The sequence below is a fragment of the Molossus molossus genome, unplaced genomic scaffold (assembly GCF_014108415.1).
Source record: "Molossus molossus isolate mMolMol1 unplaced genomic scaffold, mMolMol1.p scaffold_m16_p_11, whole genome shotgun sequence".
Classification (NCBI taxonomy): domain Eukaryota; kingdom Metazoa; phylum Chordata; class Mammalia; order Chiroptera; family Molossidae; genus Molossus; species Molossus molossus.
The window spans coordinates 10,369,741-10,396,308 of record NW_023425346.1 but is presented as its reverse complement, the minus strand read 5'-3'; the positions used below and the strand labels follow the sequence as shown (position 1 = coordinate 10,396,308).

Here is a 26,568-nt window from a genome sequence, read left to right as displayed (position 1 = left end):
CACAGGGACCTGACCTCCAGAGCACAGAGATGAAAAAAAAAAAAAACTTCATTAAAAAATCATTCTAGAATAGGTTATGCTCATGATACAAAAGTCGTTAGGCACATAGGAATAGAGAGTGAAGTCAGTCTCCTCTAACCCCTGTCCGCCAGCTATGCAGCCCTCCACAGAGCCAGGACTGATGCCTATCCGAGCTCCCAGAGACTGCCCCTGGACGGGCACACACAGGCAGACACGTGCATGTGAACTTTTTACACAAGGGCTAGCATATTATATGCTGTGTTCTCACCTGACTTTTTGTCTCCTCAAATATAGCTTAAAACCTTTCAAAATCGTGCCCCGCTGGTGTGGCTCAGTGGTTGACCATCGACCCACACACCAGGAGGTCGCTGGTTCAATTCCTGGTCCAGGCACATGCCCGGGCTGTGGGCCTGATCCCCAGTGGGAGCATGCAGGAGGTGGCCAGTCGATGTTCTCTCTCATCATTGATATCTCTCCCTCTCTCTCTCTAAAAATCAATAAAGAAAAAAAAATTTTTTAAACCTTTCAAACTCGGCATAAGAGCTGCCTCGTAATTTATCAAGGCTGCAGCAAATTCCATTGAAGGGACTTACACACACACACACACACACACACACAGTCCCTATTGATGGCATTTAGGTCATTTCCAGTTTCTTGTTACCATAAACAAATCTGCAACAAATACCATTGTACATGTACCATTTTGCATATGTACCCGTTTTAGCTGAAAGATAAATTTCTAGAAGCAGAATTACTGGGTCAGAGGGTAAGTGCAATTTTTATTTTGAAAAATTTTATTTTGAAAATTTTTAATTTGGAAGTTCCTCTCAAGAGAAGTGGTATAATTTCCATTAACACTACCAATCACTGAGAATACCTGTTTCCCACAGCCTTCTAACGTGTTATATTATCAAAAATGTCTGATCTTTGCCAACTTAACAGATATAGGTTAAGAGTAGTCTTAATTTGTATTTATTTTATTATGGGTAAAGTTGTGAATATTTTCTGCTTTTTAATGAACTTGTAGGATAAATTTTTAAAAAAATAGAATTGTTGCCCTGGCCAGTTTGGCTCAGCGGTTAGAGCGTCGGCCTGCGGTCCGGAGAGACCCGGGTTCGGTTCCCGCTAAGGGCATGTACTTCAGTTGCAGTTTGTCCCCGGCCCTGGTTGGTCGTGCGGGTGGCAGCCACTCGATGTGTCCCTTCACGTCGATGTTTCTCTCTCTCTCTCTCCCTCCCACTCTATCTGTACAAAAAATGGAAAAATATCCTCGGGTGAGGATTAAAAACAAAAACAAACAAAAAAATAGAATTGTAGAATATCATTATATACTAAGAAAATTGGGCCTTTTCTGTAAGTTAGAAAATTTTCCCTCAGTTTTCATTTGTTCTCTGATTTTTCTCAGAGCATTTTTAAATAGAAGTGCTGAATGTTTCTTTAATAAATAATTAATGAAATAAAATGTATCAGTCTTTTATGATATCATACTTAGAAAGACCTTCACTCAAAGATTACTTAAAATTCCATGTTTTCTTCAGGTATTTTTATTAACTTCATTCTTTAAACTTTTAATTATGAAGAATTTCAAATTTACAATGCAGAGAACAATACGATGAACCCTCCATGTACCCCCACCCAGCTTGAATAAATTATCCACCAATGTTCAGTCTGTTTCATCTCTACCCCCATGGATGGGTTTCATTTTCACATCTAAGTCATTAATCCAATGGGTATTGATTTTGGCATTAAAAAAAGGCTATGGATTCAACTTAACCATTTTCTAGATGTCTACACAGTTGTCCCAATAACACTTATTAAATCCTCCACAGATTTGAAATGCCGTATTTACTATAAACTAAATTCCCATATATATTTGGGTCTATTTTTGGACTTTTAATTCTATGCTACTGAACTAACAGTTCACGTGGCAGTACTATGCTGTTTTAATTACTATAGTGTTCTGGGTTTTTTTTTTATCTTCACCCAAGGAGATCTTTCTGCATTTATCTTCGGAGAGAGGGAGGGAGGAAAAGAGAGAGAGAGAAATATCGATGTGAGAGAGACACACTGACTGGTTGCCACCCACACGACCCCAACTAGATCCAGGGACGAACCACAACTGAGGTATGTGCCCTTAGCGGGAACTGAACCCGGGTCTCTCTAACCGCTGAGCCAAACCGGCCAGGGCTAATTACTACAGTTTTATAACATGTAATTTATGTTAAGGGCAGTCACTCTCAACCCTCTCATTTTCCTGACTACTATTCTTCATTATTTATGCTTTATAGTCAGATACACACACACACACACACACACACACACACACACACACACACTGTGGTTAGTATCCTTGGGGGGTGGCATTCCGTTTGTAAATTAATAAAGACCTGACATCTTCATGCTGCATCTTCCCCTCCAAAATATCCTAAGCATTTCTGTTCAAGTCTGATTTTGGACCCCTCTTCAATTTAAAAAAAAATTAAGCTGAAGTAGAATTTCACATAAATAAAATGCCCGTATCTTCAGAGTAGTTCAGTTTAACGAGTATGGACAACAGAAAATACCTTCACACATTTCTCATAAAGTTTATTCCAGGGTGTGACTTCTTCCTTTCATAAACTTTTAGCAAGTGTAGCTATCTGGTTTGCAAACACAGAAAATATAAGACAGAAATTAGAGTTTTTATTTCAAATCTTTTTAGTAGAAATTACTCTGACTTTATAAATAGCCTACAGATTACAATCCATTATACACCCTCAAATACATTTTCTTGGTAACCATAAATCATATTATAATTATTTGCACTGTACTGATTCATTCATTCAACAAACACTGAGGTCATGGTCCAAATAGGAGGTTCTGGTGGGATAGTATCCAGACAGCCCTTTTATTGTGACAGGAAGAAATTTCTGTAGACACGTGGTAACTGTAATTAAGAAAGTTACTCTAAACCTAGGGTTGGGGAAATCCCTTTTGCGAACAAGTTCATTAAGATGCAGGAGTTACCTGGCAGTCCCGCCTTGGCTGAGAAAGGACATGGAACTGGGGCTGGGCTGGAAAAGGAACAGCCGGGCCGGCTGCTCACAGCCTCGCAGGTGCACAAACGGTGGCTGATGAGGGAACAGCGGGAGCTGGACAGGGCGCAGGTGAGCACGTGTGGGAGAAGTTACTCTGAAGTTTTAAAACTGTCTCTGTAAAAATGAATTAACCCCTCTCTTTATGGAAGTTGAAGAGGAAACTTGAAGAACCATCCCCAGACCTGTACTTAACTAGACTTGTTATGGTTTAGGTGAAAGTTTATAAAGTCAGATTCTAGACACATTCTAAGTGATTTCATTTGTTTTGAGAATCCCTCTTTAAATAAATACACTGTACAACTCTAACATGCCAGGATGGAACATGTGTTTTAAATTTAAGAAACAATTCTAACATATTTCCAACTACATGAAGAAAATCTCCTGATTTTTTAAAAAATGTCATAATATTGATTATTTAAATAGTATGAAGTAGGTCTTCATTAGGATAAAGGAATAATTTACTAATTATTCTTTTTAAGAAACATGAGCATGTGAACAAGCCCAGCACAGTAAAAATGGAGAATGGCATGGCACACTCACAGACTTTTCCAGGAGCATACTGTTTAACTTTATTTTATATTTACATATATATAGTCCCCTCTACCAAGCTTCCTAGTCTTCACATTTCAGGGACAAGGTTGCATACACTCCTAGTCCAGAGAAGAGAAAATGGATAGAGTCTGTGGCCAGATACAGTGGAAAGTTCTAGCATCCATACTAATTGCAGATTCCAAACCACAGCCCCAGACACACATGAGCACTAAAAAATTTTTTTTATCCTCACCTGAGGACATTTTTTCATTTGTCTTCAGATAGAGCAGGAGGGAGAGTGGGAGGAAGAGAGAGAGAGAAACATCGATGTGAGAGAGACACACCGAGTGGTTGCCACCCATATGACCCCAACCAGGGCTGGGGACAAACTGCAACCGAGGTACATGCCCTTAGTGGGAACTGAACCCAGGCCTCTCTGGTCCACGGGCCGACACTCTAACCGCTGAGCCAAACCGGCCAGGGCCATGAGCACTAAATTTTAAAGCACCTGACAATGGATACTGTTAAATTTCTATATGCAATCCTTGCTGTATACATAAAAAACAACGTTACTGGAAAGAACCAACCCTGCCAACACCTTGATTTTAGCCCGGTGAAACTGATTTTAGACTTCTGGCCCCCAGAACTCTAAGAGAATAAATGTGTTGTGTTCAACTACAGGAAAAGAAAACATTTCTAGTTCATTGTCAACATACATACCCTCCTGCTATTTTCTTTCTAATCTGTGGTATACATTTATTTGAAAGCTGACAGAGATTATGGAGGGCATCTATGACCAAAAAAGGAAATCAAATTCAGTGAATTCATAAATAAATACTTCATTCAAAAACTGCAGTGGAAACATTCCTATGCACGAGACACTGCTAGGTACTGGAGCTATGAAGAATAAGACACCCACCCTGGTCCTTGAGTCAACAGAACAAGATTAACAGAGTAAGATTTCTGCTATAATTAGGAGTCAATACAAGGGTCACTGAGATTCAAGAAAAAGGATCACGCTAGTCTGTATGTATACATGCAAGCCTTTGATTGTAACTTATAAAAAAAATGACTCTAAAAAAGTAATGAAACATAAATGTAAACACACAAATACATAAATAAACAGTTCTCTTTGGGGCAGGTTAAGACGACGTCAGGATTGCAGGTCTGCTCCCCAGAGCCACAGTCCTGGGCCTTCACTTACACAGCGAGAGTCAAGTCAGAAAAAACAGATTATTTTTTTCTGCTTTTGGCTCCTTTCTTCTCTCATAGGATTGAGAAAATGAAAGAGACTGTTTTGCCAGATAATAAGTGACTTCCTTTATATGTAACCTGAATTTACAAAGTTTTATGCTAATTTTATGTTAAATATTTGCTTGATATATAACATGTATCCTTTATTTATAAATTAACACATTGTATTTATTTTTTTAATATGTTCTTATTGATTTGAGAGAGAGAGAGGAAGGGAGAGGGGGGAGAAACATGGATGAGGGGGAACCATCTATGGGCTGCCTCCTGCACAGCCCCTATTGGGATCAAGCCTGCAGCCCGGGCATGTGCCCTGACCAGGAAATGAACCGGCGACCTCTTGCTGCACAGGATGATGCTCAACCAACTAAGCCACACTGACTAGGGCAAAAATTAACACATTTTATTTATTTATTTATTTATTTATTTATTTATTTATTTATTTTTATCCTCACCCGAGGACACTTTTCCATTTTTTGCTCAGATAGAGTGGGAGGGAAAGAGAGGAAGAGAGAAAGAGAAACATCAACGTGAAAGAGACACATCGAGTGGCTGCCACCTGCAAGACCAACCAGGGCCATGGACAAACCACAACCGAGGCATGTGCCCTTAGTGGGAACTGAACCCGGGTCTCTCTGGACCACAGGCTGACACTCTAACCGCTGAGCCAAACCGGCCAGGGCAACACATTTTAAAGGATCTACTATGAAAAGGGATATAGCTTAGAATTTTTTCTTTAATAGAAAAGGTACTTACAAAATAAAATATGCTCTTATGATGAAAATAGTTTAGAAGTACATATATGTCTTCATTCATTTATTCATTAAATTAACCAACACTGATTACCTGCTATGTACCAGGTATTGTACATATGAAACATACCTTTGATTTATGTGCTTGATGAATAATCTTTAATTTATCTGAAAGAAAAAAGCAAGTTATCTTTTTACAAAGATTATTCTAAAACGTCATTTCAAATTATTAAAGAGAGAGATAAGGGGAAGGTTGCTATGAAATTAAGAAATTTAAGTCCTTACCTTATGACCAGGTTCTCTTAAAAGTCTACTATACAGTAAAAGAAAAGTTACTTTTGCGTATCATTAAAGTCAAAGCTCACTGTATAAAGACATTGTAAAGCCATGGTCTCTGACACACAGTGGAGTGTGTGCCACAACCTGAAGTCAACTCAGCACATTTCCCTTGTAACAGAAGACAAATGAATTACATTACTCTATCCTGGTTTTTGGAGTCGCTAGCTAAATGCTGAGATTAGCAGACAATGTAAAAAAAATTGTCTTAAATTAAGACAGACATTAACAAAAGCAGTTCCAAAATATCTATTAATCTCTAGAATAGATCCAGTGACAGGAGGTCAAGTGATCACAGTGAGAAGTCATTACCACTCCAAGAACTCAAACACTACCAAAGATCACTGGTAATCTGAACAACAGCCTATGCACAAAGAACACCAATATCTGCCTCTGGCTTTTAAGTATTTCGCAGGCTTCCACCATCTAACCTGCTTTAGTCAATCCCTCCTTCACCCTTAATCTGTTTATCTTAAAGTCAGGCTACATTGTGCCTTTCCAGTGAGTAATTTCTCTACATTGGGTAAAATTCTAACTCCACCAACAATCAGCTCTTAATTATATAATAGACATAGCAATCCACAGGTTTAAATTAATAAATTTTCCAATTCTTCATTCAGTTTTAACCATTTAATTAATGTATTATGTGATTACATGTATGTGTTGTTAAACCTGACAGACTCTTAACCTTAAACTAAAATTTGTTTCATCGTGCTATTTGATTCAATGAGGAATTCCAACAGTGAAATGAAATGAAAAGATCTATTTAAAAAACAGACCTGATTTAACTATGTTCTAATAATATAGAAGAATAGGAGTACCTATCCAGTTAAGAACTAACACTCTCAATTACCCATTATTTTAAATAGTAAAATTTCAATTATCTATTGAAATTCTCAATGCAAGGTCAGCCTAATCCTATGAATTGTTAAGAAATAAAAAGAAATCTAATCCAAGTAAAATATGAACACTAGAAATATAAATATGCCACAACTGCTAAAAATTAGCTTATAATGTACACAAGAAAATAAACAAATATAGCTTTTGGATTATCTATCATTGAGTTACCTATTACACTCTTTTTCTCAATATAGATAGGTATCAGTTTATTACCGGAGACAAGTTAGAGAACCCAGTAAGGGTTTGTTGCTGTTGTTTAATAAAAGTACCCTGTTTAACATCTGTTACAATCAACCTGCAAAATGGCAGCTGGACCCTACCAAATACTCATTATGTTCTATACATTATATTGCTAATAAGCCTTAAAATTAGAACTATCTTTGCTCTAATAAGTTCTGCAACCCACAAGAAGAAGGCCACATTTTTTAGTAGAAAATAAATGGTTTGAACAGACATTTTCACCAGATTTTTCCTCCAACAGAAATTGGTAAGACTTAGAAAGAAAGGAAGAAAGGAGAAATGACAAGCTAACAAAAGGTGTTATGTTAATGTCCCTTTCTTTGTTAAATCATCTCTTTCACTTGTTTCTACTTCTTTTAAGAAACCTTCATTACTAACAGAAACAATATCTGTGGGTATTATTTCCTTAATGCAAATTCCTTGAGCAAAGTAACCTCATAATAATAAAAATAATATTTTATATTTGAGGAGTATTTAACATGTTTGATGTGCATTGTTTAATCTCACACAGCCTTATAAAACAAATAGGATCAGCAGCCTCACACTGAACAACTGACATGCCCAGGCAATAAGGATTTAAAAATAAGACAACATCCCCTGTGCTGTAGGAATACAGGTTAAGGTAAGTCAATAAATACATGCCAATTAAATAGGAGGGATACATTTATAAATGAATGACGGGCTCTGAGAAATCTCAGATTCTCAGTAGCCTGGCCTAGGGCATGGAGACAGCAAGTAACAAAACTGAAATGTGCCCCTGTGCCCTTCACTCCCCAACACCCAGGGTTCTGTTCCCACAGGGCAGGTAGCAGTACTGGAGGACACGTGAGAACATAACACTTCAGCCTTTCTCAATGAAAAGCCAAACTCAGAATCACTTAAAGTCTATCTAAACCCTAATACTTCTCTAATTTCTTCACAGGCAAGTGTCTTCATTTTTCTGCCAATTCCTCTGAATAGTATAGGAATTCCAGGACGGAAGGATGTTAATAAGGTAAAATAATGTAAAAGGCATATGACCCACCATGATGACTGGCAGTCAGATATTCTGATGCTTTCATTATCTAAAACTTACCTTTCAAAATAACTTACTCACGAGTTTGAAAACACATATGGACCATGTGAAAAAGGGAAGCCATATATAGTTATTCTAATAAAACAGCATCTGTAGATTGATTCAACTTCAGGTTATATTTCAAGGCGGTATGCTTTGAAAGCCATGAAGGCTAGCAATGAGAAGTTTCATATTTACTTAACCATGCTTTCTATTCCGTTCTCTTATTTAATATTTAGTATGTAAATTCTTTAAGTCTAATAAATCAAAGTACTTTCCACTCAGTGCCTTCATATTCTGCCTGACTACCCCTTATGACCTCACAATTAGTCTCTGGATATTAAAATGCACACACGGGAAAGAATGTGATTTCAAAGAATCTTAGGTCATAAGTTGCTCTACCAAATGGGAATAGAATTAAAAGCTACTCCAAAAAATGATCTAAGGTAATAAAATATTTATACTTTAAAATGCCTGTACCAATTAACAGAAATATTTATTGAGTGCATCATAATTCTCAGGAGAAGTCTCAGTTTAGTGAGTATTGCTATGCTGAAGATTAATAACTAAGTGTGCCATCTTTATAACAAACAGTGAAACCCAGCTTACTGCCTATTTTAAAATCAACAATTGCAACATAAAAGTTACTATATAACATGCTCAAGGTACTGGTATTTAAAATACTAAATCTCTTCTTTTAATTCCTAGTCTTTAATCATTTCTCCTTTTCTCATTACCAGGCAAAGAAATTCACCTTGGACATAGTTTGCCAAACACGCCACTCCTCACAAACACGCCACTCCTCACAAATAGCTACTTCTCTGCAGGATCACATACTTCAACATATCACAGAATTCCCGTATTTCTAAGTAATCTTCCATATTGGTTTTTACTTACAGATAGTAAACTTGCTTTTGAAAACCAAATTTAAATTCATATAAATGTAAAACTAATGTGACATTGCATTAATACATGTTTTAAAAGAGTAAGAAAAATTGGTTACCATATTTATAATTTCTGAATGGTGGTGGCAGGCTGGTCCTTAAAGGAATATCTATAAGAAAAAGATTATTTTTATTATAAAATATTCAAATAGACACTCATAGTATATCTGTTCTCCTAGACCTGCAGTCTAAGCTACTTAGAAAAAAACTGATAGGACACCAAGCGAAGCTGACATGCCAGCAAAGTCCAAGGTCACCTGAAACATGGGCCACTGATAAGGTGCTGGGCTGCTACTGGCTGAACCAAGAATTCAGAATGGGCATTTTACTAAACACAATCTCATCTACATACATTTGAAATATACAGTACACATGTGTGAGACATTAGTTTCTATATACAGTGATACCTCGGTTCTCGAATGCCTCGGCTTTCGACCAAATCGGTATTCGACCAGGAGATTCGAGAAATTTTTGTCTCGGAATCCGAACAAATATTTGGAACTCGAACTTCCGAGATGAGCCGAGTTGAGCCGAATGGCGTTCATTCGGCCCAGCACGCCTTGCTTGCGTCATCAGTGTGAGTGCAGAGAGAGTCACGCTTTGTGGAGTCACGCTTTCCTATTGGTTTCATTGCTTCGGTTCTCAAACAATTCGGTTCTCGACCGTCCTCCTGGAACGAATTATGTTCGAGAACCGAGGTATCACTGTAGTTGTTATTCATTTAGCATACAAATCTGGGAAACCCTTGAGAGTCTTTGGGCCGTGGTAGAAGCCAGTGATCTAGAACAATCTTATTACTCTTACAAAATTCAGATAACCTAACTTGGAAAAGAAAAAACAGTGCAAATATTCTTTTCAAACAGTGTTCCAAATATCAATATTACTTTTAAATAATAACATCTGATGCTATAATCCCTACAGAGGGCAATTTGGTAATATACATCAAAATAACGTGTGCTAATTTCACTTGGAGAATTTATCACATAGACTTTGCACACTTCTGTGTGTACGTGTGAAATGACATACATACAAATGTATGAACTTAGCAGTGTTTAAAATAGCAAATGCTTAGGAAAATCCAAATGTTCTTCAATGGGGGTACTTGCTAAATAAAGTATAAGTACAAACAATGAAACATTTTTCAACTGTAAAACAACCAAAAAAAAGGAGGAAGCTCTCTACTAATATGATAAGATCTTCAAGATATGTTGAGAGCAAAGAAGACATAAGGCCGAACATCTTTTTTAGTAAGCCACCTTTTGACTAAAAAGGAGAAAATAAGAATATATGTTTGCATCTGCTTACACTCCCATTACAGGCAGCATGCTGCACTGGTCAGGTAGAGAACAAACGTGGAGAGGAGGCTCTTCACTGTATTCCCTTTCATAGTTTGTCTTAAAATCACATGAATGTGTTATCCATTAAACTCTAAAACCCCACACATCTGAATTAGGAAATGTTTTTTTAAGTACATTTTCTTTTCAGAGGTCAAACACATACTGAAATTAAAATATAACATATTCATTCATGTTACAAGCATTTAAAGTACCTACTACCAGATATTTCAGGGACAGGGTCAAAAAGAAGTTACCAGAACGAGTCCCCACTCTTGAGAACACGTGCTCCTGTGTAAATCCTGAAGCAAAGGTATGCTCACAGCCAGGCTATGTCTTAAGGATGTGATCCTGCTGCACGTGGGAATCGGCCAGCCCAACACTAGGAGATCAGATCTGCAACAGGCTGGTTCTGAGCATAAAACCTTTCCTGAGATGATTCTCAGACAGACAAAGTTCCAGGGGCCAGCCAGATGACATAAGTGAGTGAAGCGGGTCAAACAGAAGGTGGCTGAGATCTGACAGCATGCACCTGTGGGCCTGAGAAAGAAGATACCTACCAAGAAGGACTCCTGGTGGCTAACTGAGCTCAAATTTAACAGCAGAACCTAGTAGCCATTTCTGCACAGAGGCCTCTTATGCAAACCCCACTTCAGGGAGAAGCCTGCACTGAACTTTCGCCTCTGCACGGAACTGCCACCTGCATTGTGCTCCTGCCCTCTGAGCAGCCCTCACAAAGCAGTTCCTGGAATCCTATTTTCCCCACCCAATCAGAGCTGCATAGTTGTATCACCCATCAGCATCTTCACCAATCAATCAGAGCGGCTCCATTGTGACCAGTCAGGACAGTGCGTTTGGAACCAAATTGTGAGAATTTGGAGTCTTCATTTGCATGAGGATGAACCAATCAGAAACCAGGGGTGGGAACTTCTGTCTACTTAAACCAGGTCCCCTCTAGCTCAGGAAGCATCTTCCCTTTCCACTGAAGACTGCAGACTGCGTTTCCCACGCTGGAGCTGAAACACCAGAGATGAAATACCCAAGATGAAACACCAAAGACATCTCGCCAGACCACAGCGGAGCACAGCAGACCAGGCTGGCAGGGAGGGCAGAACAGACTGACCAAGGAGAGGTGGAGCAGACGAGCGGACCAGGGCTGCATCTCCCAAGGCCACCTCACAGCCGCGCTGTTTCACAGCTGTGCTGCCTCATAGCTGAGCTACAAACTTGATCTCCTGGCCCTGTTGTATCACAACTGAGCCATCTGAACTGAGTAATTTCCTTCTTCACTGTCCTCCAAATTGAGGAATCCCGTTGGCGCTGAATTGGTGCCAACGACCACCGGTGGATATACCCTATTAAAGAGAGTTGCTGCCATTCAGTTTTAATTGGTTGCCTAAACATTTAAATGGAAATAATAAAAGTCAGGGGGTTTAGGTGAAATTTTTCTGACGTACAGTACAAGCCAAGGGAATCTTCTAAGTCCAGAGTCTCCAGCCCAACCTCCATTTAGCTACCAGAGCACAGGTTTCTTTCTTTTTTTTTTAAACTTCACAAATTTTAAATATGTTTTAATTGATATTTTAAAGAGAGAGGAAGGGAGAGATAGAAACATCGATGTGAGAGAAAATCCATCAGCTCTCTCCTGCACACCCCCTACTAGGGACCAAGTCTACAACCTGAGCATGTGCCCTGACTGGGAATTGAACCAGTGACCTCTCAATGCATGGGAAGACGCTCAACCAACTGATCCACACGGGCCAGGGGTCCTTATAAATGTTTGAATTGAAAAAAAACAACAAAAACGTATGCCTTTCAAAATACACTGTTAAGAAAATGAAAAGGCAAATCAAAAACTTGGAGGAAATATTTGTTAAACATATATTCAACAAGGGACTTGTACCTAGAACAACAAATAAGTGAGAATAACTTATTTCTAGACTTTAGAATATGTGACATTATTTGAAGGGGGGGAAAAGCCTGCTGAAATTTTGATTGAGATTGGAATTATACATCATTTTGAGGAAACACGACATATTAACCATTTTGAGTTTTCTGACCCATGAACACAGTGTATCTCTCCATTTATTTAGGTCTTTTTAATTTTCTCTCAGTGATGTTTTAGAGGTTTCAGCGCAAAAGTCTAACACACTTATCAAATGTATCCTCAGTATTTCATATTTTCGATGCTATAATTTTTTTCAGTTTTCAACTGTGTGTTACTAGTAACACAACTGATTTTCATATATTGACTGTGTATCCTACAACCTTGCTAAGCCCAGCTACTAGTTCTAGTAGTGTTACAGATTCCAAAGGATTTTTCTACATAATCACGTCACCAGTGAGTAATGACAATTTTCCTTCTTCCTTTCTAATATGGACACCCTTTATTTTCTTCTTGCCTGAATGAGTTGGCTAGGACCCCACGGCAACGTGAACAGAAGTGACTGCTAGCAGACACCCTGCCTGGCTCCTGACATTAGGAGGAAAGCACTCGGTCTTTCTCCATCAAGTACAATGCTGGGTGTCAGTTTTTATAAATATCCTCAATCAAGTAGAGAGAGTTCCTTTCTATTCCTACTTTGCTGAGCATTCCCAACAGGAATGGAGGCTGGATTTTGTCTCCCTCCATTGAAATAATCACATGGTTATCCTTTCTTAATCTATTAGTATAATGAATTACATTGATTTTTGAAGGGTGAACCAGCCTTGCATTCCTAGGATAAACCCCACATGGTCATGCTGTATTATTCTTTCGTAAGCATTGTTGTAGTTGATTTGCTAAAATTTGGTTAATAATTTTTATATTTCTATACATGGAAGTTATTGGTCAGTAGCTTCCTCCACTCCTAATTACTTTCTTTGGTTTTCATATCAGAGTAAGGGTAGCCTCAGAGAATGAGATAAGAAATATTCCCTCCTCTTTAATTTTCTAGAATAGTTTCTATAGAATTGGGGTTATTTCTTCCTTAAATATATGGTAGAATTGACAGTGAAGCCATCTGGGGCTGGAGTTTTCTTTATGAAATGTATTTCAACTACTGTTTATCTTACAATGCTACAGAATGACTCAGGTGGTCTGGCTCTTCTTTAGTGAGCTTTGGTGGTCTGGGTCTCTCCATAAATTTGTCCACCTACCTAGGACAAAATATTTATGGCATAGAGTTGTTCAAAATATTCTCTTATTATTTTAATATCTGTAGAGAATTTGTAGTGATGTAACAACGTTCATTCCTGATACTGACAATATGTGTCTCTCTCTCTTTCTTATTTTGAAACTCTGTTATTAGGTGCCTAAATATTTGGAATCATTAAGTCCTCTTGACTAATTGATGCTTTATCATTACAAAATGACAGTTTCTGTCCCTAGTGATGTTCTTTACTCTGAAATCTACTTTATCTGATATTAACACAGTCATTCCAACTTTCTTTAGATAAGTATTAGCATGGTATAACTCTTCTATCCTTTTACCTTTAACTGACTTTTATCTTTTTTTTTTTTTCATCCTCACCCGAGGACCTTCTTCCATTTTTTGTTCAGATAGAGTGGGAGGGAGAGAGAGGAAGAGAGAGAGAGAGAGAGAGAAACGTCAACGTGAAAGGGACACATCGAGTGGCCGCCACCCGTACGACCAACCAGGGCCGGGGGCAACCTGCAACCGAGGTACATGCCCTTAGCGGGAACCGAACCCGGGTCTCCCCAGACCGCATGCCAACGCTCTAACTGCTGAGCCAAACCGGCCAGGGCTAACTGACTTTTATCTTGATACTTACAGTGCATTTCTTGTAGGCAACATATAATTAGGACTTCCTGTTATTATCTGCCTTTTAATTGGGGTGTTTAGATCATTTACATTTAATGTGATTATTGATATGATTAGGTTTAAATCTACCACTTTGCTATTTGTTTTTCATTTGTCCATTTGTTCTTTATTTCCTCCTCTACCTTATTTTGGATTGACTATATGACAGTTTTTTATTATTCTATTTAATCCCTGTCTAGAGTTAACCACTCACTGCTATTGAATTAGCACACTCTCTTTGTTGGTACTTTCATTCCGTAAGTCATAGCCACAGGAAACAATATTATTTTGTGTTTTAAATTTATAGAGTTAAGTTTTTAAACTTAAAAATCTACAGTATATTGTGTGGTTAAGAAAAAAAGAGCATCACCTCCACACAGTGTTGGAAGGAGCAGGCCCTTTGTGATGAGATGATAATGTGCTATGACTTTACCACTGCAAAATTAATCCATTCCTTTCCTAAAAAGAGAGAGAGAGAGAGAGAGAGAGAGAGAGACATCAGTGATGTGCTTCTTTACAGAAGAATGCCAGAAATCATAGAGCAAGAAAAAAAAATCTCAGCAAGGCCAGTGTGGCGCAGTTGGTTGAGTGTCATCTCACGTATGCACCAAGAGGTTTGACTCCTGATCAGGGCATGTGGGCGCAATCTCCAGTAGGGGGCATGCAGGAGGTAGCTGATGGATATTTCTCACTCATTGATGTTTCTATCTCTCTCTCCCTCTCCCTTCCTCTCTCTCTGAAATCAATAAAAACATTTTTAAAAAAGAAAAAAATCCCAATGATTCATCAATAGGTGCTAAAACCATTGTGAACAAGATATGCAAATAGTCTTTATATTTATCACTCAGCACACTACTTATTAATTAGAAAGATACTTTTACAACAGAGAAATCTGGTAGACGGTCTTAACCAAGTGGTTTCAATATACACCATCGATAATGGACAAAGTGAATAAAGTACCTTCTGACACGATGCAGCGAGGGGGAACCACACATATCAGGGGCCAGCAAACTCTTTCTGGAACGGCAGCTAGTAAATATCTGGGCTTTGTGAGCCACACAGCCACAAGTACATAACTCTGCCGGTGAAGCTGTACACACAATGTGCCAACATGTGGGTGTGGCTATGTTCCAATAAACCTCATTTACAAAAGCAGGAGGCAGGCCCAATTGGACCACAGGTTGTAGTCTGTCAACTTGCAACCTACACAGTAATTCTGCTGAAAATGTTTAACCTGAATCAAATCATGAGAAAACAATCAGACAAGTCCAGATTATGGGACATTCTATAAAACTCTGATCTAGACTTTTCTTTTTAAAAAATCAACACAATAAAAGACAAAATAAGGTGTGGGACTATTCCAGATTAAAGGAGACTAAGAAGACATTACTTGCCATGAAAAAACATAGAGAAACCTTAAATGCATGTTTCTAAGTGAAAGAAGCCAGTCTGAAAAGGCTACATATTGTATGATTCCAATTATATGATATTCTGAAAAAGGCAAAACTATAGAGACGGTGAAATGGTCAATGGTTGCCAGAAGCTTGGTGGACAGGATGAGTGGGTGAAGCACCTGGGATGTTTAGGGCAGTGAAACTGTAACAGTGGCCACATGACATTATTCATTTGTCAAAACATACAGAGCTTTATAGCGCAGAGCGAACCTTAATGTACGCAAAGTAGAAAACAAAAAGCATTTAGTAGGTCAGGGGACCCCAGGGTAAATGCAGATGGTGAGAAAAGAATCTAGCTATATTACAAATGTATGAAACAACTGACAGGAGGCAATGGAAGAAAAGATGATCTAAATAATTTTAGCAATAAATAGATTTTGTAAGATTAAGGCCAAAAGAACTGCACAAAAAGCACGTACTTTAGTTAACATCAAGATGCTTCCCACAGGTTACAGATTAACAGTTTTGATACTGCTATAATGTAAATGGAAGTAAACTATTAAGTAAATGGATGGGAGATGGTGGGAGCCAGGTTTCTCATGGTTTGAGAGAGAATATACAGATAAGCAAGGGGAGGAAGCAAGAATGGCCCACGTGGTAATGGGTTAGAGTTGGAAACATCAGTAAGAACTCATGTTTCACATATAGATACAGGTGGTAACATGAAAATATTTATAGATATGTCTAGATACACAGGTTGATACATTTATTTTCTATGTCAGCTGAGAGGGCCTAAAAGAATTCGCACTCCAGTAGTAATGAGCACACCTGGCACCCAGATGTTGGTTTCCAATATCAGTCTCCAATGAAAGAAACTAAGGCTCATTGGAGGAATGGCTGATTCTAAGACTGAGACAGGAAACATACAAGGTGAGCCTGGAGCATCTTATATACCAGAAAGTTAAAAAGTACTTAAAACACACACACACACACACACACAGGCACAAAAGCCAACCGAAAGAGTTTCCAATGACCAAAGCTAGAACAAGTTGAGCAAAAAAATTAATATTTCACTCATAACTTGCTGCTCCTTAACTGTGGACAGTGACTTATTTCCAAAGAGTAAATCATAAGTTCTGGTTCAAGATGGTGGTATACATAGACCCTGAATTCATCTCCTCTCATGGATACAACAAATTCACAGGTACATATGTAATAATTTTACTCTGTGAAGAGCCTGAGAATTCATCTCCTACATATCAAGACAGGTAGGAGAGGCAGAGACACAGTCTTGCCAGGAACCCCAACCCAGCTGCAGTGTCCCACAACCAAGAGAGATGCAAAAAAAATATGGAACTCTCCCTTGAAGAGTGAAGAGATTGTGCCTCACATCAGGCACCTCAACCCTTGCATCCAGCACCAGAAAGATAAGCCCCCAAATATGTGGTTTTGAAAATCAAAAGGGATTAAGTCCAGGAGAATCATAGAACTGCGGGGAATAGAGAAGCTGATCTTAAAGGGTTCAGGCACAGACCCACTGCCCTGGGATCCAGCACAACAGTTGAGAAGCATCTAGATCACAGTGAGAGAGACCTACTTACTAAACGTGGAGTGGCTGTCAGAGAGGCAGGAACCTGCTAGGTCTGTCACCAGGGATGGAAGCGCTGGTGGACGCCATTCTTGCAATCTCATTCTAACTCACTGGTGATAAGGCTGCTTTGCTCACCCTGCATCACAACTGGGCCAGACCCTAGCTGATATGGGTCAGTGGTTAGAGTTTCAGTCCACATACCGAAAAGTCGTGGGTTCAATTCCTGATGAAGGGCATATACCTGGGTTGTAGATTTGATCCCTGGCCCCAGAGGGGGCACATTTGGGAGGCAACCAATCAATGTGTCTCTCTCTATCTCCCCATCCCTCCCTCTCACTCTCTCTAAAAATCAAAGGAAACAATATCACTTGGGTGAAGATTACCAACAACAAAAAATGGGCCAGGTGAGCACAGAGCCCCCACCCCCACCTCTCACCGCAGCCACCCTGTAACCAAGCCAGAAAAGCACTTTGTGCCCCAGACTTTCTGCAAACCAGTCACACAACATCTGAAACAGGTGAGTGCCCCCAACCCTCCCACCACTCACAGCAGCTGTGCCACAACTGACTATTCAAGCACACTGCACCCAGCCCAGCCGACTATACAGACAGTGGATGCCCACACTAGGGACACCCTTTGAGTGCCTGCTCTGGTGGCCAGAAGAGACGGTGCTTCTGTACCCCACAGATCGTCTCCTTCACAATACCATTCCCTTAGTTGAGTTGATTAGAGCATCATCATTCGATCCCCAGTCAAGGCACATTCAAGAACCAACCAATGAATGTATAAATAAGTAGAACAACAAATCGATGTTTCTTTCTTTCTCCCTCCCCTTCCTCTCCCTCTAAAATCAATCAATAAAAATTTAATTAATTAATTTTTAAGAAGACCACTCCCTCAGGACTGGGAAACATGGCAGGTTAGTCTAATACACAGAGATGAACAGAGAGAGTCAGGCAAAATGAGGGGACAAAGGATTATGTTCCAAACCAAAGAACAAAACAAATCCCCAGGAAAAGATCTTTATAAAATGAAGATAAACAACCTACCTGACAAAGAGTTCAAAGTAATGGTCATAAAGATGCTCACCAACCTCAGGAGAAAAGTGAATGAACATGGTGAGAACTTCAACAGAGAGACAGAAAACATAAAAAATACCAAACAGAAGTTATAACTGCATTAAAAAATATATGCTAGAGGGGTTCAGCAGCAGACTGGAGGAAGTAAAAGCATGAATCAGTGAGCTGGAAGACAAAACAGTGGCATAGTGAGACAGAACAGCAAAAGAGAAAAATAATTTTAAAAAATATGTTTAATTAATTTTTTAGAGAGAGAGATAGAAACGTCAATTTGAGACAGCAATATCAGTTGGCTGCCTCCTACATGCACCCTTCTAGGGATTTAGACCACAACCTGGGCACGTGCCCCGACCGGGAATTGAATGGGGACCTCTCAGTCTGTGGGACGACACTCAATCAGTCACTGCACCACACCAGCTAGGTGGGAAAAAGAATTTTAAAAAGTGAGGATTCCTTAAGAGACCTCTGGGACAACATCAAGTGGACAAAGAAGGGCTTTACATAATGACAGAAAGGTCAATCCAACAAGAGGATATAACATTTGCAAATACTTATACACCCAACATAGGCGCACGTAAATACATAAAGTAAGTATTAAGAAACCTAAAGGGCCTTGGCCAGTGTGGCTTGGGCATTGGTTGGGCACTGTCCCATGCACCAAAAAGTTGTTGGTTTGATTCCCAGTCCGGGTACATGCCCGGGTCGTGGGCTCGATCCCCAGTAGGAAAGATGCAGAAGGCAGCCGATAGAGGTTTCACTCCCACATCTATGTTTCTCTCTTCCTCTCCCTCTCCCTTCCCCTTTTTCTAAAAATCAATTTTAAAAAAGAAAGAAAGAAACCTAAAGGAAGAAATTGAAAGCAATACAATAACAGTAGGAGACTTTAACACCCCATTTTCCCAACAGAAAATCTACAAGGAAATATCTGCCTTAAACAACACTTAAATCCAGACTGAATATATATACAGAACATTCCATCCAAAAGCAGCAGAATATACATTCTTCTCAAAGGCACATGGAACATTCTTCAGGATAGAAAAATGTCAGGCCACAAAACAAGTCTCAATAACTTCAAGACAAGTGAAATAAATCAGCCAACAATGATGTATGAAACTACAAATCAGTTATAAGAAGAAAAATTTAAAAACCACAAAAACATGAATATTAAACAATATGCTACTGAACAACCAATGAGTCAATGAAGAAATCAAGATGGAAATTTAAAAAATACCTAGAGACAATGGAAACAGAATTATGGCATATCAAAATCTATGGGATACAGTATAAGAGGGAAGTTCACGTCTTCCTTCAAAAAATCAAAAAGATCAGAGTAGAAATAAATAAAATAGAGACTAAAAGGAAAATAGAAAAGATCAATGAAACTAAGAGCTTGTTCTATGAAAGATAAACAAAATTGATAAACCTTTACCTAGATTAACCAAGAAAAAAAAGGAGTAGTCTCAAATAAATAAAACCAAAAATGAAAGAGAAGTTACAACTGATACCATAAAAACACAAATGATCATAAGATACTGCTATGAACAATTATATGCCAATAAATTGAACAACCTAGAAGTGGATAAATTCCTAAAAACATACAATCTTTTAAGACTAAATCACAAAAAATAGAAAATCTGAATAGACATATTACTAGTAAAGAGATTGAATCTGTAATCAAAAACCTCCCAACAAACAAAAGTCCAGGACCACACAGCTTCACCGGTGGATTCTTCCAAACATTCGAAGAAGAATTAATCCCCATCCATCTCCAACTCTTCCTAAACAATTGAAGAGGATGGTGTTAGTGCACACAGATCCAGGGAAAGGTCCTGAGACAAAATTACCTCTGTAAGTGGTGGGCAGGGAAAGTCCAAAAAAAATAAGTTCACCACTCCAGTCTGGTAATTAATAGAATTTATTAAGGAAAACTTACATATAAGGTATGTCTTGGAAGGCTACAAGATTAAATGGATTTCTGCACCACTTGGCAGGTGCCAAATAATTAATTAGGGTGAAGGGAGAAAAGAGTCATGGCTTCTAGTATGTGTATGCTATCAGGTATGGGAAATTACATGCCTGGCCAGGTCAGGACAACAACCTGTTCCAGGAACCAGCCATAGCAGGGCAAGGGAGGGCTGCTGATTATGTCAAAATGAACATCAGTTACAATCAGACAGTCTCAAAGAGGGGGTGGGGGTTTGCAGAAAACAGCCTCCATTGTGGCCTGGGTCCAGATCATGGGACAGATAGCAGTCACGTCATGCCAACAGTCTTTCCTCCACAGAATGAATGCTCCCAAACAATTGTAAGAGGCCAGCATCACCCTAATAACAAAACCAAACAAGAGCAGCACACATACAAAGAAGACATACAGATGGCCAACAGGCACAGGAAAAGATGTTCAACATCACTAATCATTAGGGAAATGCAAACAAAAACCACAATGAGATATGACCTCACTCCACAGTTAGAGTGACTAATATCAAAAAGACAAGAAATATCAAGTGTTGGAGAGGATGTGGAGAAAAGGGAACCCTTGCACATTGTTGGTGGAATTGTAGATTGGTACAGCCACTATAGAAAACAGTACAGAGATTCCTAAAAAAATTAAGAATATAAAACTACCATATAATTCAGCTATTCCACTTCTGGACATTTATCCAAAGAACACAAAAACACGAATTCAAAAAGATATATGCACCCCTATGTTCACTGCAGCAATATTTACAATAGCCAAGATATGGAAACAATCTATGTGTTCAATGATGGATGAATGGATAAAGAAGTTGTGGTACATACATACAATGGACTGTTACTAAGCCATAAAAGGAATAAAATATTTCCTTTTACAACAACATGATGGACCCTGAGAATACAATGCTAAGTGAAATAAGTCAGAAAGAGAAAGACAAATGCCGTATGATTGCACTCATGTGTAGAATCTTAAAATAAATAAATAAATAAATAAATAAAGAGTACAGTATTACAAAGGAAGACAAAAAAGAGTAAGTTTACAGTGGAGAAACCTAACACTACTTTGGCCATGTGATCAAGTTCAACATCAACAATCATAAACCATGTAGAAAGTATATACAGTAAAACCTTGATATAATGGACTAATTCAGGCAAAAGGGTGTCCGTTAAAGCCAAAAGTCTGTTATATAATAAAGTAGGTTTCCCAAATGGGTGTTAAAAAATTGACAAATTCATTAGCTTACCTGTTTTTACTTATGTAGACACATTTGTGTAATTAAAGGTATGGATGAAAAGTTTAATTTCATGAAAAAATTTTCTATATGTATTACTATAATTTTAAATTTACACTGAATTGGTCTAGTAAATGAGTGCATTTACCAATCACTGCGAGTAAACAAATGCATGTGGCTGGGGCTTGGCTTAGCACACGTGGGAACATCAGCCAGAACGTGTTAAAACTGCTGCAGAGAGTCACACCACATGACAACAGAACAAATGACCTCGTGCCATGCAATGTGATCACGTGCTAATCATTCTTCCAACCTTGTTTACAGTGGTGACTCTTGGATTTAAATATGTAGACTAGAGTTGTAGATATGTAATATTTATGTTGCAAAATTACGTGTTTTTTCCAACATACTGCCTATTTGCTAAAATTTTTAAATAACAATGAATTAATAACAAAAAGATAACCAGTTAATTTAATTATAAGCAAATCTTGGTTAAAAAAGCATTTTAAAATTAACAGTGTTAGTTTTCCCATATGATATATGGACCAGAAGTTTTGTCCATGAAATCTTAAATCCATTAAATCAAGGTCCACAAAATCAAGGGTTTACTGTACTTTTGATGTGATGTGATAAATGTGACACTTTATCTTTGTTATCTTCCTCTCAAAAGTCGAGTCATCAAGCAAATTCCAATAGAGGGGCATCCTATGATAGGCCTGACCAGTACTCCTCAAAACTGTCAGTCACCAAACAGAAAGTCTGAGAAATTATCACAGCCCAAAGCAGCACAGGGGGACATGACAATAAAATGTGATGTGGTATCCTAGAAGTGATCCTGGAACAGAAAAAAAAAAAAAAGACATTATGATACCGCTGGAATTAACTAGTTATTAATAATAGGAAAGGAGCAAAAGGAAGGCCAGACATTATAGGCGTGTTCCCCTTGAAACACTGGGGGAGGGATCCAACAAAGGGAAGACAGACACATGCCCGTACAGTTAGGGTGACATAGGGAAGGTATTGCTGTCAGTCACACCTGGAGACAGAGATGGCTGGCCAGAATGAACGTGGCCACTGCAAGAGCACGGAAATTTGGGATATATAATCCCCTGAACAAAGAAGTTGACGCTCTTGGCTCTTCTTGACACACTGGGCATGACTCCTGGCTTACAGGGCATTTTACTCCTGCTTCCTTACATTCACCTGTATGGCCCAAGGCCATGTGGATCCCACATGCAATGGACTGATGGACTGCAGCTAGCCTGATGCTGAGCTGGACTCAGCTCCTACATGGAAGGGAAACTCTGGACACTGGCTCTGATTTTAGCTCTACTGAAACCCCAGCTACACTTCTATGACTGGACTAAGGGAAATGAGACCTTGGAAACCTAGGAGTATAATTCCACAGAAATAAAGCTATTTCCCATACCTCATCCTCCCACAGAGCCTCTGAAAATACGTATTCCAGCTATAGCCCAAGAACTCCACTCCCACTAGCAAGGGGGAAAGATAAGACAATTAGGTAAAAAATTGGTAAAACAATTACCAATAACAATTAGGTAAACATAAGGAAATCTGAATAAACTATGGACTTTAATTACTAATGCATCAATATTGGGTCATAAATGGCAACAAGGGCAGCATACTAATATGCAGTATTAATAACGGAAAACTGGAGAGAAGCATTAGATATGAAGAAATATATAAAATAATAAGATATAAAGAAAATGTTTCTAACACCCAAAAGAACAGACTGCTTTACAAAGTAAATGATCACCAGGAGTAACAGGGTATAAAGAAGAAGGCTGGACATAATCTCCACGGCTTGCTTCTTTTTCATAGGTGAAATGACTTAACATTCAGAAGCAAGATCTGAAGTATTACAAAGTATTAGATTGCTTCCAAATCAAAGAATTAAGATGTCTTCTACCTAGATAATTAGTTTCTAAACTATTCTGAATCTAGAAAAAAAACTATATAAGGTACCTCTCTGATCAGAATATCTGATTAGCATCCATTCCCTATGTTTTAATGGCATGATTCTCAATAGAGCATGAATCAAATTTAACCAGTTTCTTGGCTGAGGAAGAATTACAGTTATGGCAAGTAACAAGGGTAAGTATGGTCAGCAAAGTGACTATAAGAAAGTAGTAGTCAGAAGGGCAAACAAAAACATCTAAAATAATGCCAAAAGGCCCTGGCTGGTTTGGCTTAGCGGTTGGAGCATCGACCTGCGGACCAGAGAGTCCCGGGTTTGGTTCCCACTAGGGACACGTACCAAAAACAATAAAATTAAATAACGCCAAAAGATCATTCATCACAATGACCACTGTGTCTGTGGGTAAAATTCACTATTCCACGATGACAAACCACCTTTACAGCTTTCAGAGTTCAAAACACTAGAGCAAGATGAGCTAAATCGAAGACCCCTTGACACTGGGTGAATCCATTTGTTTCAAGGATTCTCCTTAAGCAAGTGAGGCAGCAGAGAAGAACAGGAGTGAGTGCTTAGAGTACATGTGCCCTGGCCGGCACGGCTCAGTTGGTTGGAGTGTCATCTCATACACAAAAGCTGCAGGTTCAATTCCAGGTCGGGGCACATATCTACATTGTGGGTTCAGTCTCTGGTCAGGGTGCTTGTGGGAGGCAACTGATTGATGTTTCTCTTTCTCTCTCTCCTTCGCCCTTCTTTTCTCTCTAAACTCAATAAAAACATAGCCTTGGGTGAGGATTAAAACTTAAAGAATACATGTTGTGTGGTTCAACTGTATAAGTTGACTGCAGCTTTGCCTTGATTAGCCATTATCTCAGGCAAGTTTCTTAAGCTCCCATTCCTTAGTTTCTTCACCTGTAAAGTGAGGAATAGCAGTTCCTAATTTAGAGGGATGGATGCTGTGAGGATAAAATGAGATAATCTAGTTCTTAGCACATTACCTGATACATAGGAATTTCACAATTATTACTACTTCAAAAATTCCTCAGTACGAAACGACTGGGGCTTTGTATGCACACAATTCCCAAAAGATAAGTACGTGGTCCCGCAGCTGTTCAGAGCTCCACGCACCCAACTCAACAAGGTCAGGGCTCCGCTGACTAAAAGGTGAGCTTACCGTATCAACACTGAAACACTGTAGCCCATAACACCCACACAGATTTAAAAATTTAAAAAAAAAGGAATTTATTTTTATTTTAAAGCCTGAACACACTTTTGGTGATATCCTTTCAAAAGCGGGCAGGCGGTACTTGGCAATGCCTTAGTACCAACTCTCAATCTTCCTCTAACAATTAAGAACACAGCAATAGCCCTGGCAGGTTTGGCTCAGCGGTTAGAGCATCGGCCTGCGGTCCGGAGAGGCCCGGGTTCGGTTCCCGCTAAGGGCACGTACTTCGGTTGCAGTTTGTCCCCGGCCCTGGTTGGTCGTGTGGTGGCAGCCACTCGATGTGTCCCTTCACGTTGATGTTTCTCTCTCTCTGTTTCTTCCTCTCTCTCCCTCCCACTCTATCTGTACAAAAAATGGAAAAATGTCCTCACGTGAGGATAAAAAAAAAAAAAAAAAAAAAGAACACAGCAATAAAAATGTATACTCTACTAAGCCTCGAAGTACTTTAAGGAATAATTATGTTCTTATAAAATATTTTATAGTCACCATCAAGCAGACTGACTAGTCTGTTTTCTCTAGGGGTTTATATAACAAACCTACTCATTCCTCAGGTAATACTGATCAGTAAAACTACCCAAAATAAGACAGGGAAAAAAAAAAGTGAGGAAATAGAGTTTAGAAAATTTACAAAGTCAGTCAAAAAGTAAAATGTCAAGAGTTCGCAACATTTTACAAGGTTAGCTATAGCTCCCGAGAGGAATGGCTGATGCCAGAGCTGGGGCAGGGACAGAACAGGACAAGTCTAAAACGTCTTATTGTACCAAAAAGTAAGGACGTGCTCAGAGACTGTTAGGGTCTCGTTAAAAGGACACAGAGCCAGATTTAAGGGGTACCACAGCCAACACAAGAATAATTAGAGCATCAAAATAAATAATTATAGTAAAGAATTATAATCCCTTCAATAAAGAATCCATGAAAAACAAGGATCTGAATCCAAGACCACTCTATCCAGCAAGGCTGTCATTCAAAATAGAAGATCAAATAAAGAGCTTTCCAGACAAAAAAAAAGGCTAAAGGAATATATTAGCACCAAACCAGCACTCCAAGAAATGTCAAAGGAACCGCTATACTAAGCAGAAGAGCCCTGGCCGGTTTGGCGCAGCAGTTACAGCGTCAGCCTAAAGAACAGAGAGTCCCGGGTTTGGTTCCCGCTAAGGGCACCTACCTCGGTTGCAGTTTGTCTCTGGCCCCGCTTGGGGTCATGTGGCTGGCATCCAGTCAATGTGTCTCTCTCACATGATGTCTCTCTCTCTCTCTCTCTCTCTCTCTCTCCCTCCTTCTCTCTTCTCTCCCTCCCACTCTATCTGAAGATAAATGCAAAAATGTCTTCGGGTGAGGATAACAAAACAAAAATATGCATAAGAAATAGGAAGAGAAACATAACCATGATGAACAAAACTGGCAGTAAATAAGTACATATCAATAATAACCTTAAATGTAAATGGATTAAATGCTATGATCAAAAGACACAGAGTAGCTGAATGGATAAGAAAGCATGACTCATATATATGTTGTTGACAAGAGACCCACCTCATAACAAAAGACTCACATAGATTGAAAATGAAGGGATAAAAAAAAAAACTTTTTTAAGCAAATGGAAAGGAAAAAATAACTGGGGTAGCAATACTCATATCTGATAAAATAGATTTCAAAATGAAGGCCATAACTAGAGACAAGAAGGCCACTACATAATATTGAAAAGATCTATCCAACAGGAGGATATAACCTTGGTGAACATATATGCACCCGACACAGAAGCACCAAAATACATTTAAAAACTTCTGGAGGACTTCAAAGGAGAAATCAACAGCAATATAATCACAGCAGGGGACTTCAACACTCCACTGACATCACTGGATAGATCATCTAGACAAAAAATTAACAAGGAAACAAA

At 38.8% G+C, this 26,568-nt stretch overlaps 1 protein-coding gene across 2 annotated transcripts in view; it reads right to left on the bottom strand.

The window, feature by feature from the left end:
• Positions 1–26,568, bottom strand: part of CUNH2orf76 (chromosome unknown C2orf76 homolog) — a 95,731-nt gene that overhangs the window by 12,035 nt on the left and 57,128 nt on the right. For both annotated transcript variants that reach the window (XM_036254227.1, XM_036254228.1), the window contains exons 4-5: positions 9,166–9,216; positions 5,763–5,800 (exon numbers count right to left, since the gene is read on the bottom strand). In XM_036254227.1, the coding sequence (XP_036110120.1) occupies positions 5,763–5,800; positions 9,166–9,216 (89 nt within the window). The remainder of the gene's footprint in view (positions 1–5,762; positions 5,801–9,165; positions 9,217–26,568) is intronic.